Source organism: Phyllobates terribilis, unplaced genomic scaffold (genome assembly GCF_046119375.1).
Source record: "Phyllobates terribilis strain yellow unplaced genomic scaffold, ASM4611937v1 Scaffold_7__3_contigs__length_470593459, whole genome shotgun sequence".
Taxonomy (NCBI): domain Eukaryota; kingdom Metazoa; phylum Chordata; class Amphibia; order Anura; family Dendrobatidae; genus Phyllobates; species Phyllobates terribilis.
The window spans coordinates 349,188,636-349,201,446 of NW_027362767.1; the positions used below are offsets into that span (position 1 = coordinate 349,188,636).

The following is a 12,811-nucleotide window of genomic DNA, read 5'->3' on the forward strand; positions in this document are numbered from 1 at the left end:
TGCTGCACTACCTGCAACATGACCCTCATATTGTCAGAATTCGAAGTAATCATGACTACTGGGTTGCCACACTCTTACATCCCCCAAACTTTTCGATCAACCTTTTCATTTTAATAAAGACCAAAAAAATGGTCATTTTTGAAATTATAAGCATTAGCAGGTTATTAGAAACTGAAATCAAACAGTTTTCAACTCAAAACTTTATTCTAGGTGATGTTACATTTTCACATAGGACCCCTTGTTCGAAAGGAGCTTCTGAACTCTCTCGTCCATTGAATTTGTCAGGTTTTGGATAGTTTCTGCTTCAATTGTTTTGCATGAGGACAGAATACCCTCCCAGAGGTGTTGCTTAGATGTGAACTGCTTCCCGCCATCATAGACACTCCTTTTGATGATGCTCCAGAGGTTCTGAATGGGGTAGAGGTCAGGGGAGCATGGGGGTCACACCATAAGTTTGTCCCCTTTTATGCCCATATCAGCCAGAGATGCAGATGTTTTATGTGCAGCATGAGATGGTGCATTATCATGCAAAAAAATGATCTTGCTGTGAAATACACGGTTCTTCTTCTTGAACCATGGCAGGAAGTGCTGTTTGAGAAAATCCACATACATTATGGAGTTCATCTTTAGCGCCTTCAGGGATCCTAAAGGGGCCGACAATCTCTCTCCCCATGATTCCAGCCCAAAACATTACTCCACCTCCTCCTTGTTGGCGCTGTAGCCGTGTTTGCGTGGGGTGTCCATCAACCAGCCATCCTCCACTCCATCCATCTGGACCATCGAGCGCTGCACGGCACTCATCCGTGAACAAAACAGTTTTGAAATCAGTCTTCATGTAATGTTTAGCCCACTGGAGCCGTTTCTGCTTGTATGAAGTGGATAGAGGAGGTCGACAGGATGGCGTATGCACAGCTGCAAACCTCTGAAGGATCCTGCATCTTGTTGTTCGGGGGACGTTGGAGGCACCAGCAGCTTCAAAAACTTGTCTGCTGCTATGACAAGGCTTTTTTGCCGCTGCTCTTTTAACCTGACGTAATTGCCTGTAGGAAAGAGTCCTCAATTTGCCCTTATCAGCACGCACACGTGTGTACTGTGAATCAGCTACATACTTCTTGATTGCCAAGACACTTCATCCTGATCATCGCACAATGTTGATTGTAGTCATGCCTTGACCTAAACACTCCACAATTTGTTGCTTCTCAGTAGTGTTGAGCCACCCCCGTAGTGTTCGGGTTCGGTTCGGTTCGTCGAACACCGGGATGTTCGAGGAACTGTTCGTCGAACTGTTCGTCGAACACCTTAGAACACCGTCGAACACCGTTAAAACCAATGGCAGGCAAACAAAAACACATAGAAACACATAGAAAACACCTTCAAAGGTGTCCAAAAGCTGACAAACTGCTCAGAAGACGCTTTCTTTAAAAAAGCCGGCCGGCAATTCAGCAGCGGCATACACCGGTACCCGACAATTTAGACAAGAAGGAATAGAGCCTCACACATAGATTAGATAGATAGAAACATGTCAGTCACATATATATGAAGTACAGTGACAGTGTTGCTTACTGTACTTGTCATTTAGTGTAAAGGATTTATTAAAAAATATAATAGTGTTTTCATGCACTGTCTCTTTAAAAAAGCCGGCCGGCAATTCAGCATCTGTACCCGACAATTTATAACAGACAGAATAGAGCTTCACACATAGATTAGATAGATAGAAACATGTTAGTCACATATATATGAAGTACAGTGACAATGTTGCTTACTGTACTTGTCATTTAGTGTAAAGGATTTATTAAAAAAAATAATAGTGTTTTCATGCACCGTCTCTTTAAAAAAGCCGGCCGGCAATTCAGCATCTGTACCCGACATTTTATAACAGACAGAATAGAGCTTCACACATAGATTAGATAGATAGAAACATGTCAGTCACATATATATGAAGTACAGTGATAGTGTTGGTTACTGTACTTGTCATTTAGTATTAAAATAAAGGATTTATTATTAAAAAAAATTGGCGTGGGGTTCCCCTTAATTTTAGTCTCTAGCGGAGGTTAAGCAGACAGCTGGGGCAGATGTTTGAAGCCTGGGAAGGGGGTAATACCCACGGAGCTTCCCAGGCTACTAATATGAGCCCCCAGCTGAATACATAGCCTTTACTAGCTATTAAAATGGGGGACCCCCCCAAAAAAATGGCGTGGGGTCCCCCCTAATTTAATAGCTAGCAAAGGCTAGGCAGACAGCTGGGGGCTGATATTAATAGCCCAGGAAGGGAGCCATGAATATTGGCCCCCTCCCAGGCTAGAAACACCAGCCGTCAGCCGCCCCAGAAATGGCGCATTCATAGGATGCGCCAATTCTGGCACTTAGCCTCGCTCTTCCACGCTGCCCTGTAGCGGTGGCAGGGGGTAATAGGGCTGGGGTTGATGTCAGCTTATAATGCCAGCTGACATCAAGCCCAGGTTAGTAATGGAGAGGCGTCTATAAGACACCCCCATTACTAACCCCATAGTCAAAGTTAAAAGAAAACACAAACACCCAGAATAAAGTCCTTTAATTGAAATAAAGACACAATCCTTTATTGTTCTAAATTAAACCATACTTACCATCACGCCCATTCCAGCTGAAGCCAACGATCTCCTGCAATAAAAGAAAAATAATAAAGCAACATCATCCTTACCTTTCCATGGTTCCCACGACAGCTTCAGCTCTGCTACATCGAGATGACAGGCTGGACCGCAGCAGAACGCTGCCATCCAGCCTGTCATCCCGCAGACACTGAGAAGCGCAGGCATGCTTGCGCTCTGCAGTGTCTGGCTGTGACGGCATAAAGATGAGACGAGTTCATGTCCAATGAACTCGGCGCACCTCATGCACGTCACTGACAGCGTGGGAAAATTCTCACGCTGAAGCGCTGAGTGCAGGAGAATTCTCCCACGCTGTCAGTGACGTGCATAAGGTGAGCTCATGTCCAATGAACTCAGCTCACCTCCTGCACGTCACTGACAGCGTGGGAGAATTCTCCTGCACTCAGCGCTTCAGCGTGAGAATTCTCCCACGCTGAAGCGCTGAGTGCAGGAGAATTTTCCCACGCTGTCAGTGACGTGCATAAGGTGAGCTCATGTCCAATGAACTCAGCTCACCTCCTGCACGTCACTGACAGCGTGGGAGAATTCTCCTGCACTCAACGCTTCAGTGTGAGAATTCTCCCACGCTGAAGCGCTGAGTGCAGGAGAATTTTCCCACGCTGTCAGTGACGTGCATGAGGTGAGCCGAGTTCATTGGACATTAACTCGGCTCATCTGGATGCCCTCACAGAGAGACACTGTGGAGCGCAAGCAAGCCTGCGCTTCTCAGTGTCTGCGGGATGACAGGCTGGATGGCAGCGTTCTGCTGCGGTCCAGCCTGTCATCTCGATGTAGCAGAGCTGAAGCTGTCATGGGAACCATGGAAAGGTAAGGATGATGTTGCTTTATTATTTTTCTTTTATTTCAGGAGATCGTTGGCTTCAGCTGGAATGGGCGTGACGGTAAGTATGGTTTAATTTAGAACAATAAAGAATTGTGTGTTTATTTCAATTAAAGGACTTTTTTCTGGGTGTTGTGTTTTTTTTAAATACTTTACTAGAAATTCATGGTGGTCATGTCTAATATTGGCGTGACCCCATGAATTTTGGGCTTAGGGCCAGCTGATAATGCCAAGCTGGCCCTAACCCCTTTATTACCCAGTGAGCCACCGCATCAGGGCCCTGGATGAGTTGGGTACAGCGCCAGAAGATGGCGCTTCTATGAACGCGCCATTTTCCGGGGTGGCTGCGGACTGCAATTTGCAGCGGGGGTGGCCCAGAAAGCTTGGGCCTCCCTGCGCTGCGGATTCCAGCCCCCAGCTGCCTAGTTGTACCTGGCTGGACACAAAAACAGGGCGAAGCCCCACGTCAATTTTCTTTAAATTATTTCATGAAATAATTAAGAAAAAAAGGGCTTCACTATATTGTTGTGTCCGGCCAGGTACAAATAGGCAGCTGGTGGTTGGGGGCAGCCCGTTCCTGCCTGCTGCACCTGACTGGACACAAATATAGTGCGAAGCCCCACGTCAATTTTTTTTTAATTATTTCATGAATTTCCTGAAATAATTTAAAAAAATTGAAGTGGGGCTTCGCACTATATTTGTGTCCAGCCAGGTACAACAGGCAGGAATGGGCTGCCCCCAACCACCAGCTGCCTATTTGTACCTGGCTGGACACAACAATATAGGGAAGGCCTTTTTTTCTTAATTATTTCATGAATTTCATGAAATAATTAAAAAAAATTGAAGTGGGGCTTCGCACTATATTTGTGTCCAGCCAGGTACAGCAGGCAGGAACGGGCTGCCCCCAACCACCAGCTGACTATTTGTACCTGGCCGGACACAACAATATAGGGAAGGCCTTTTTTTCTTAATTATTTCATGAATTTCATGAAATAATTAAAAAAAAAATACGTGGGGCTTCGCCCTATTTTTGTGTCCAGCCAGGTACAACTAGGCAGCTGGGGGCTGGAATCTGCAGCGCAGGGAGGCCCAAGCTTTCTGGGCCCCCCCCCGCTGCAAATTGCAGTCCGCAGCCACCCCGGAAAATGGCGCGTTCATAGAAGCGCCATCTTCTGGCGCTGTACCCAACTCATCCAGGGCCCTGGTGCGGTGGCTCACTGGGTAATAAAGGGGTTAGGGCCAGCTTGGTATTATCAGCTGGCCCCAAGCCCAAAATTCATGGGGTCACGCCAGTATTAGACATGACCGCCATGAATTTCTAGTAAAGTATTTAAAAAAATCACAACACCCAGAATAAAGTCCTTTAATTGAAATAAACACACAATTCTTTATTGTTCTAAATTAAACTATACTTACCATCACGCCCATTCCAGCTGAAGCCAACGATCTCCTGCAATAAAAGAAAAATAATAAACCAACCTCATCCTTACCTTTCCATGGTTCCCACGACAGCTTCAGCTCTGCTACATCGAGATGACAGGCTGGACCGCAGCAGAACGCTGCCATCCAGCCTGTCATCCTGCAGACACTGAGAAGCGCAGGCATGCTTGCGCTCCTCAGTGTCTCGCTGTGACGGCATCCAGATGAGCCGAGGTCATGTCCAATGAACTCGGCTCACCTCATGCACGTCACTGACAGCGTGGGAAAATTCTCACGCTGAAGTGCTGAGTGCAGGAGAATTCTCCCACGCTGTAAGTGACGTGCATGAGGTGAGCCGAGTTCATTGGACATGACCTCGGCTCATCTTTATGCCGTCACAGAGAGACAATGTGGAGCGCAAGCAAGCCTGCGCTTCTCAGTGTCTGCGGGATGACAGGCTGGATGGCGGCGTTCTGCTGCGGTCCAGCCTGTCATCTCGATGTAGCAGAGCTGGAGCCATCCTGGGAACCATGGAAAGGTAAGGATGAGGTTGCTTTATTAATTTATTTTTATTACAGGAGATCGTTGGCTTCAGCTGGAATGGGCGTGACGGTAAGTATGGTTTAATTTAGAACAATAAAGAATTGTGTCTTTATTTCAATTAAAGGACTTTATTCTGGGTGTTTGTGTTTTTTTTAACTTTGACTATGGGGTTAGTAATGGGGGTGTCTTATAGATGCCTCTCCATTACTAACCTAGGCTTGATGTCAGCTGGCATTATAAGCTGACATCAACCCCAGCCCTATTACCCCCTGCCACCGCTACAGGGCAGCGTGGAAGAGCGAGGCTAAGTGCCAGAATTGGCGCATCCTATGGATGCGCCATTTCTGGGGCGGCTGACGGCTGGTGTTTCTAGCCTGGGAGGGGGCCAATATTCATGGCTCCCTTCCTGGGCTATTAATATCAGCCCCCAGCTGTCTGCCTAGCCTTTGCTAGCTATTAAATTAGGGGGGACCCCACGTCATTTTTTGGGGGGGGTCCCCCATTTTAATAGCTAGTAAAGGCTATGTATTCCGCTGGGGGCTGATATTAGTAGCCTGGGAAGCTCCGTGGGTATTACCCCCTTCCCAGGCTTCAAACATCTGCCCCAGCCGTCTGCTTAACCTCCGCTAGAGCCTAAAATTAAGGGGAACCCCACGCCAATTTTTTTTAATAATAAATCCTTTATTTTAATACTAAATGACAAGTACAGTAACCAACACTATCACTGTACTTCATATATATGTGACTGACATGTTTCTATCTATCTAATCTATGTGTGAAGCTCTATTCTGTCTGTTATAAATTGTCGGGTACAGATGCTGAATTGCCGGCCGGCTTTCTTAAAGAGACGGTGCATGAAAACACTATTATTTTTTTTAATAAATCCTTTACACTAAATGACAAGTACAGTAATCAACACTGTCACTGTACTTCATATATATGTGACTGACATGTTTCTATCTATCTAATCTATGTGTGATTCTCTATTCCTTCTATTCTAAATTGTCGGGTACCGCTGCTGAATTGCCGGCCGGCTTTTTTAAAGAGACGGTGCATGAAAACACTATTATTTTTTTTGATAAATCCTTTACGCTAAATGACAAGTACAGTAAGCAGCACTTTCACTGTACTTCGTATATATGTGGCTGACATGTTTATATCTATCTAATCTATGTGTGAAGCTCTATTCTTTCGGTTCTAAATTGTCGGTTACCGGTGTACGCCGCTGCTGAATTGCCGGCTTTTCATGTTTCACTGTGAGCACTGTTCCCATCGATTTGGGCAATCACTGTAATGCCACAACCACCATGGCTGTGGCATTACAGTGAGTGGCAGACAATCCCTGCATGATTGGTGCTCTAAATAGCGCCAGACATGCAGGACACGCTTTTGGTGCACGAACAGTTATCGAACATAACCTCGAACAGCCGAATTTTTTGCAAATCGTTCGGGTTCGTCGAACAACTCGAACACCACCCAAAACAGCTCGAATTTGAGATTGGCGAACAGTTCTAGTCGAACACCGCTCATCTCTACTTCTCAGCAGCCGACACATCCTTTTTCTTTCCCATTTTGGCAGAAAATGTAGGCTGCTTAATAATGTGAGACAGCCTTCTTAAGCAGTCTTGCCTTTCATTGGACACACCTGCCAAACTAATTAGCACAGGTGTCTGCAATTGCTTACAGTGATATAAAGAGCTCTGACACACATCACCATCAATGAGTTTAACTGACAAACAAACAAATTCTTCCCTTATCACTCCTAAACACTTTTTGCATAATAATTTGGAACACAGTGTACATGTGCTTTTCCACAAAACACCAGTGGTTCACGTAGTGAATCTTACAGTTCTAACTTGCCAACTGTGGTCTGTATGGAGTTGTTCAATAAAGGGCCCAAAATTAAGATAACATAGATGGGAGAGGTCTCTATGAATAGGAATTCCTAAGTATTTGATACCCTGTGAGGGCCAGGCAAAGGGAAAGTTGGACTGGATGGAATCCTATATGGATTTGGGGAGGGAGACATCGAGGGCCTCAGACTTCGCTGCATTGATTTTAAAATTTTGACCATGTAACAAAGTGATCTATTTCAGCCATAACAGCATGGATGGATATATGTGATTGAGTGATATATACTAGGACATCATCAGCAAATAGAGAGCACTTGTACTCGGTGCCTCCCACCTCAATCCACCTAATATTGGGGTTATGGCGAATTGATGAGAGCAGGTGCTCCGTCACTAGGATGTATAAGAGAGGGGACAGAGGACATCCCTGCCTTGTCCCATTGGTGATTGTGAAAGGTGATGAAAATGTTCTGATGCACCCCCTGGGCCTTGGGACACCCGGAGCCGGACCCTTTTTGGTGGATGCTGGTGGTTGTAGTCTTCGTGGTGGCGACCCTGTTCCGTGGCTCAGGGTGGTCAAACCAGTGGCGGAACTATTTATGTGGTTTTGATGTTTAAATGTCCGACTACGCCACCCATGGATTGTGGTCAGAGTGAACCGCCGCTGCAGGGAAGACCGCTGAGGCTGGTGTTGTGGGTGCAGCAGAGCGTAGCATAACTTCCCACGGGAGGAGTATAGCCTCAGGGCAGTGTATGCGGAGGATGGGGGTGATGGTGCAGGGCAGCAGCAGTAACGACACGGAGTCAGTGATGCAGTCCAGGGCCTTTACTCACAGTTCTTATTATCCAGACCACGTCTGCAGGTAACGGCTGCCCACGTCGTACTGTGCTCACCAGGTGAGGGGCTCAGACAACTCCCAGATAACTTTGGAGCGCTTCACAGGACCCCCTTTGTGTGTCCTTTGTCTGGCCTTTCTTACCAACCCTTCTGTCCGGCTGCCTCGGGCCTCCTCTTGGTAAACTTGGCGCCAGTTTCCCTGACCCTATGTGGTGCCTTCCTAGCGGGTGTAGCGAGGGGCTGCGCCACATAAAATGTCAGAGCCTCCGGTTTCTAGCTGAGGGTCGTTTCCTGCCTCCACTAGTTTTGGGGACCGGTCTCCCCCTTTGGCCTGACCCCTCCACGCAGGTGGATTCGGGCGTGCGGTGGCGACTCACCCGTCCACACCCCTGGGATCCCTTCATTCCTCGTTCCTGGAGCCTTCTCCGCTACTCTTCCTTCCTTCTCCCTCTTCCAGGCCTGGGCCTCTGTTACTAGGCCCGCCTCCGGAGCAGAGCTCTTGCAGAGCCCCTGCTCCCTGCCACTTCTGCTCAGACTTCTCTGCACTGAACTAAGATGGTGCCCACCTTTTATACTCCCTTCTCAATGCACCCAGGAACTGCTTCCTCCCTGCTCCTGCACTACAGGGTTCCCCTTCCTCAGTGTTCCCTCCCCCCACTCCAGCCAGGGAGAGGGACTGTCGTACCCATCTCAGAGGCATATTGGTCGCCCTGCCCCACGGCAATGTGGTGTAATGCATGCAGGTGTCGGGTCCTGATCCACACTCCATCCTTACCTGAGAGTGAGATATCACACCTCTGGGTGAGGTGCAATACCTCTGTAGCAACCGAGCCCTCAGGGTGCTACAGTTCCATTTATCTTCAGCCTAGGTGACGTATTGTGATACAGGGCCGTGATTTTGGCTATAAAAGGGTCCCCTAGACCCCTACCCCAAGCTTTTTAAGAGAATCATATATGGCGTGCCAGGAGACTCTATGGAATGCTTTCTCAGCATCCAACGAGAGTATCTAATTACAAATTTTTAACTGCATCTAGCCCAGGAAATACTTTGTGCCTAGTAGCAGTGTCTGCTAGTCAGCGGATTATCCCGGCTGTTAAGCAAGCTACACCACCTGTAGTTTGGACACTTAATTTTTTCAAAGGAAATGCTTCGGGACCACGGGATACTCAGTGAAGAGCATCAGGAGGCACCCCAAGGCATAGGGGCTGGGACTGGCAGTAGGATGCCTTGCGGTGGACAGCCGAGCTCGATCCTTATAAAAGCTTTTTAACTGCAGCAGCTTTAGTGGACGCTACAGGAGCTGGAATTACGTGGCTGCTGGCATGAGACTTGCCCTCCAATAGATCCTTGTAAATGGATTTAAAGTGTATTCATTCAAATTAGAGAGACAATTTAAATTAAAAAGCTTAGAGCTGCCTCCACCACAGGGGGGCTCGCTCGACCCACCAGCGGACAGACACCAGTATTGGGAGAGGGGGGCTGGCCGTCAGGGTTCACCGCGGCTCTGGCACAAACCCGGCGACACGGAGGTGGCACGGGCAGGAGCGGACTGAACGTGTCGGCTTCTCACTTTTTGGATTTTAGAAGGGCATGACATGCCTATATTTGTGTCTCCCCCTCCTTTTACTCCTCCACCTCTTTTCTTTTCGCATGACTATATGTACTTGTCACTTTTCCATGTGTTAGTTGTGTCTTCTGAGCAGTTTGTCAGCTTTTGGACACCTTTGAAGGTGTTTTCTATGTGTTTCTATGTGTTTTTGTTTGCCTGCCATTGGTTTTAACGGTGTTCGAAGGTGTTCGACGAACAGTTCGACGAACAGTTCGGCGAACACACGGGTGTTTGACGAACCGAACCGAACTCGAACACTACGGGGGTGGCTCAACACTAATTTTTACCTCCAAAGAAGGTGCATTTTTAGGAGCTCTTTGGCTGCAAAGGGCCCATATATTGTTCTTGCACAGTGGCCCTTTTCTGCTTGTGTCCGCCAATGAGTACCTGGCCATAGTTGTGGTCCCTGTTCCGGTAGTTTATTTTGTGTAAAAGTTGGATTGAGTCCTATATTAGACAGAATGATGATTTTTTTCTTTCAATATCTGAAGGCTGATGGTTTATTACGTCAGCGTAAAGGTATTGATCCTATTCTAATAATTTGCATCCACCACGGTATATATCCTTCTGTACAACTAATATGCAAAATATTAAAATCTGATTACCCGCCTCCTCGCATGACTTGCCATCTTCTCCTAACTTGTATCCACTTGCGCAGGAACAGATAACTCTTTTACTTGCATCTTCCTTGCACATTTGTTGGCATGCGCCATTGTTAATGGTACAAGTGATAGGCAGCGCTGAAAGAGGAATAACGGTTAGAAACAATCTTGTAGAAAGATGGATAATAAAGCGAGATAGAATATTTTACAGTGGGTACGGAAAGTATTCAGTCCCCTTTAAATTTTTCACTTTTTGTTTCATTGCAGCCATTTGGTAAATTCTAAAAAGTTCATTTTTTTCTCATTAAAGTACACTCTGCACCCCATCTTGACTGAAAAAAAAGCAGAAATGTAGAAATTTTTGCAAATTTATTAAAAAAGAGAAATTGAAATAGTACCCACTGTATATCGCCAGAGTATCTTCTGTCTGTTTTCTATATGAAGCTTTTGCTTAAAGGACATGTTTTTTTCCATTTTTGGAAATATAATTAATTTTGCAATTATTTTTTCAAGTTATGAATAGAAAGTGATGCAGGAAACAGAGAATCACAAAACTAGAGAGGGAGAAACCCTGTGTCTGGCACTGGCCATCAAGTCCTGGATTAGGTGTAAAATATTGGGATAATATTTACCGTCTGATATTGTATTTTAGTTGAAGATGATGAACCAAATGTCACCCCTGGACAGAAGTGACAATGTATCCGAAAAACAAAAATGTTCTTCTTTCTATATTGATTAACCCTTTTAAAACTGGTACATCCTCTTGATATAAAATTTTACTATAATAAGTATTGTGGAAAAAATTAAACCTAAACTCATCACTTAAAGGGAACCTGGCATGTCCCCAAATGCTATTAATGTGCAGACATGGGGTCAATCTGCAGGTTAATAGCGTTATAGTGCTGCCAGGCCGCCTTAAAGTGTGGTTACCAGGAGAAAAAGAACTTTATTCCTCCTGGGAGCCTCCGGCTTTCAGTCATAGAGGTGTGCTCAGAGTGGACTCAGTCATTGCTAGGTACAGAGTCAGCGGCGGTTGTAAGCAAGCTCTGGCACTTTGATTGACAACTTGCTCTGCACAGATATGTTCCAATCTAAGTGTTTGGGCGTGCTTACAGCCATCACTCTCTGTATACTGAGCGGTGACTGTAGCCATTCCGGGCATGCATCTATGACTGAAAGCCGGCGACTCCCAGAAGGAATAAAGGTCAATTTCTCCCGGTAGTCACACTTTGAGTAAAGCAGCCTGGTAGCATTGTACCGCTATTAACCAGCAGACTAATAGCATTTGGGGACATGACAGATTCCATTTAACTGCTATTGATGCTACATAGAAACTACACATAATATGAAATATATTAATCTGTACTGAAGCTCCGTATTGAATAGTTTTGTTTTTGGCAGAAGTCACGGCATCACCATCCTATAGTCATGGTTGTGTAAATAACTTTGGGACCCCAAGATATTAGGGCCACCTTTCTACAGCAACTCTTTCATACATTCTTCGACATTCTAAGAGTATCAGTCTGCTATAGATTTTGTGCAGTTTAGGATAACAGAACTATAGAAGCAACAGAAACCAAAAAAAGTGCCATCACCTCGCATATCGCTGCTTACTCAGACATGGTAGTAACAAGCATCTCATCAAACAGTAATTACCAGACTATGCAAACTCATATAGTGTAACTGCAGCTGTTCGTCCAGAAGTAGATAACCACTACGGATGAAATGATGGGAGATTGTATGAGCAGTTAAATACTATAATGCATGCGGGTAATGAGCATTGCCATCTGGACGCATCCCCTTATTGACAAGGTGGTTATAAATAGAATATTCTCCATTAAAATCATTAGATTGATTTAAATTTGATTCTATTGTAACGAAATCATAATGAAATTAAAGACCTGATAAACTACTGAATATGTGTTATGGGTTTTCTAATGAGACCCATACACATCAGATGATCGTCAGTCGAACCTGCCGGCTTCACCAGTGCATAACCTCTAGTCATCTACAAGTTCGGCTTCTTTCCAGTGTTCCCACCTCTCTTTGTGCAAAGCGCTAAGAAAGTCAACACAATTATTCAATTACACAATTTGCATTACGGTAATGACAGCAGTTTTGTGTAAACACAGGTGGTTGATACAAACCAAGTTCACAGTTCTTTCCCCTGTATCCTTGCTGACACCAGCATACGTAGGAGCTCACATCATCTTTACATTCACCTCCATGCAAACAAGGGTTGGATATGCACTGATCTCCATCTAAGGAAAAAAAGAAATAAGCAGATGCAATAACATGGAAAAGTCCAGACCCACACTGAATTACGTAGGTTCACTCCACTGAAACTGCCCTGACTAAAGTCACCAATGACCTACTAACTGCCAAATCCGAACGACACTACTCTGTCTTCCTCATCCTGGACCTGTCCTCTGCTTTTGACACAGTGGACCATTCCCTCTTACTACAGAGTCTCTCATCTCTTGG

At 45.6% G+C, this 12,811-nt stretch overlaps 2 protein-coding genes across 2 annotated transcripts in view; one reads left to right on the forward strand and one right to left on the reverse strand.

Annotated features, from left to right (window-relative positions):
- The window catches only part of MCF2 (MCF.2 cell line derived transforming sequence), a 487,909-nt gene that overhangs the window by 284,843 nt on the left and 190,255 nt on the right, over positions 1-12,811 (forward strand). The window lies entirely within an intron of this gene.
- F9 (coagulation factor IX) overlaps positions 1-12,811 on the reverse strand; it is a 150,199-nt gene that overhangs the window by 53,144 nt on the left and 84,244 nt on the right. The window contains exons 4-5 of the mRNA XM_073641246.1: positions 12,475-12,588; positions 10,331-10,465 (exon numbers count right to left, since the gene is read on the reverse strand). Coding sequence (XP_073497347.1) covers positions 10,331-10,465; positions 12,475-12,588 — 249 coding nt within the window. The remainder of the gene's footprint in view (positions 1-10,330; positions 10,466-12,474; positions 12,589-12,811) is intronic.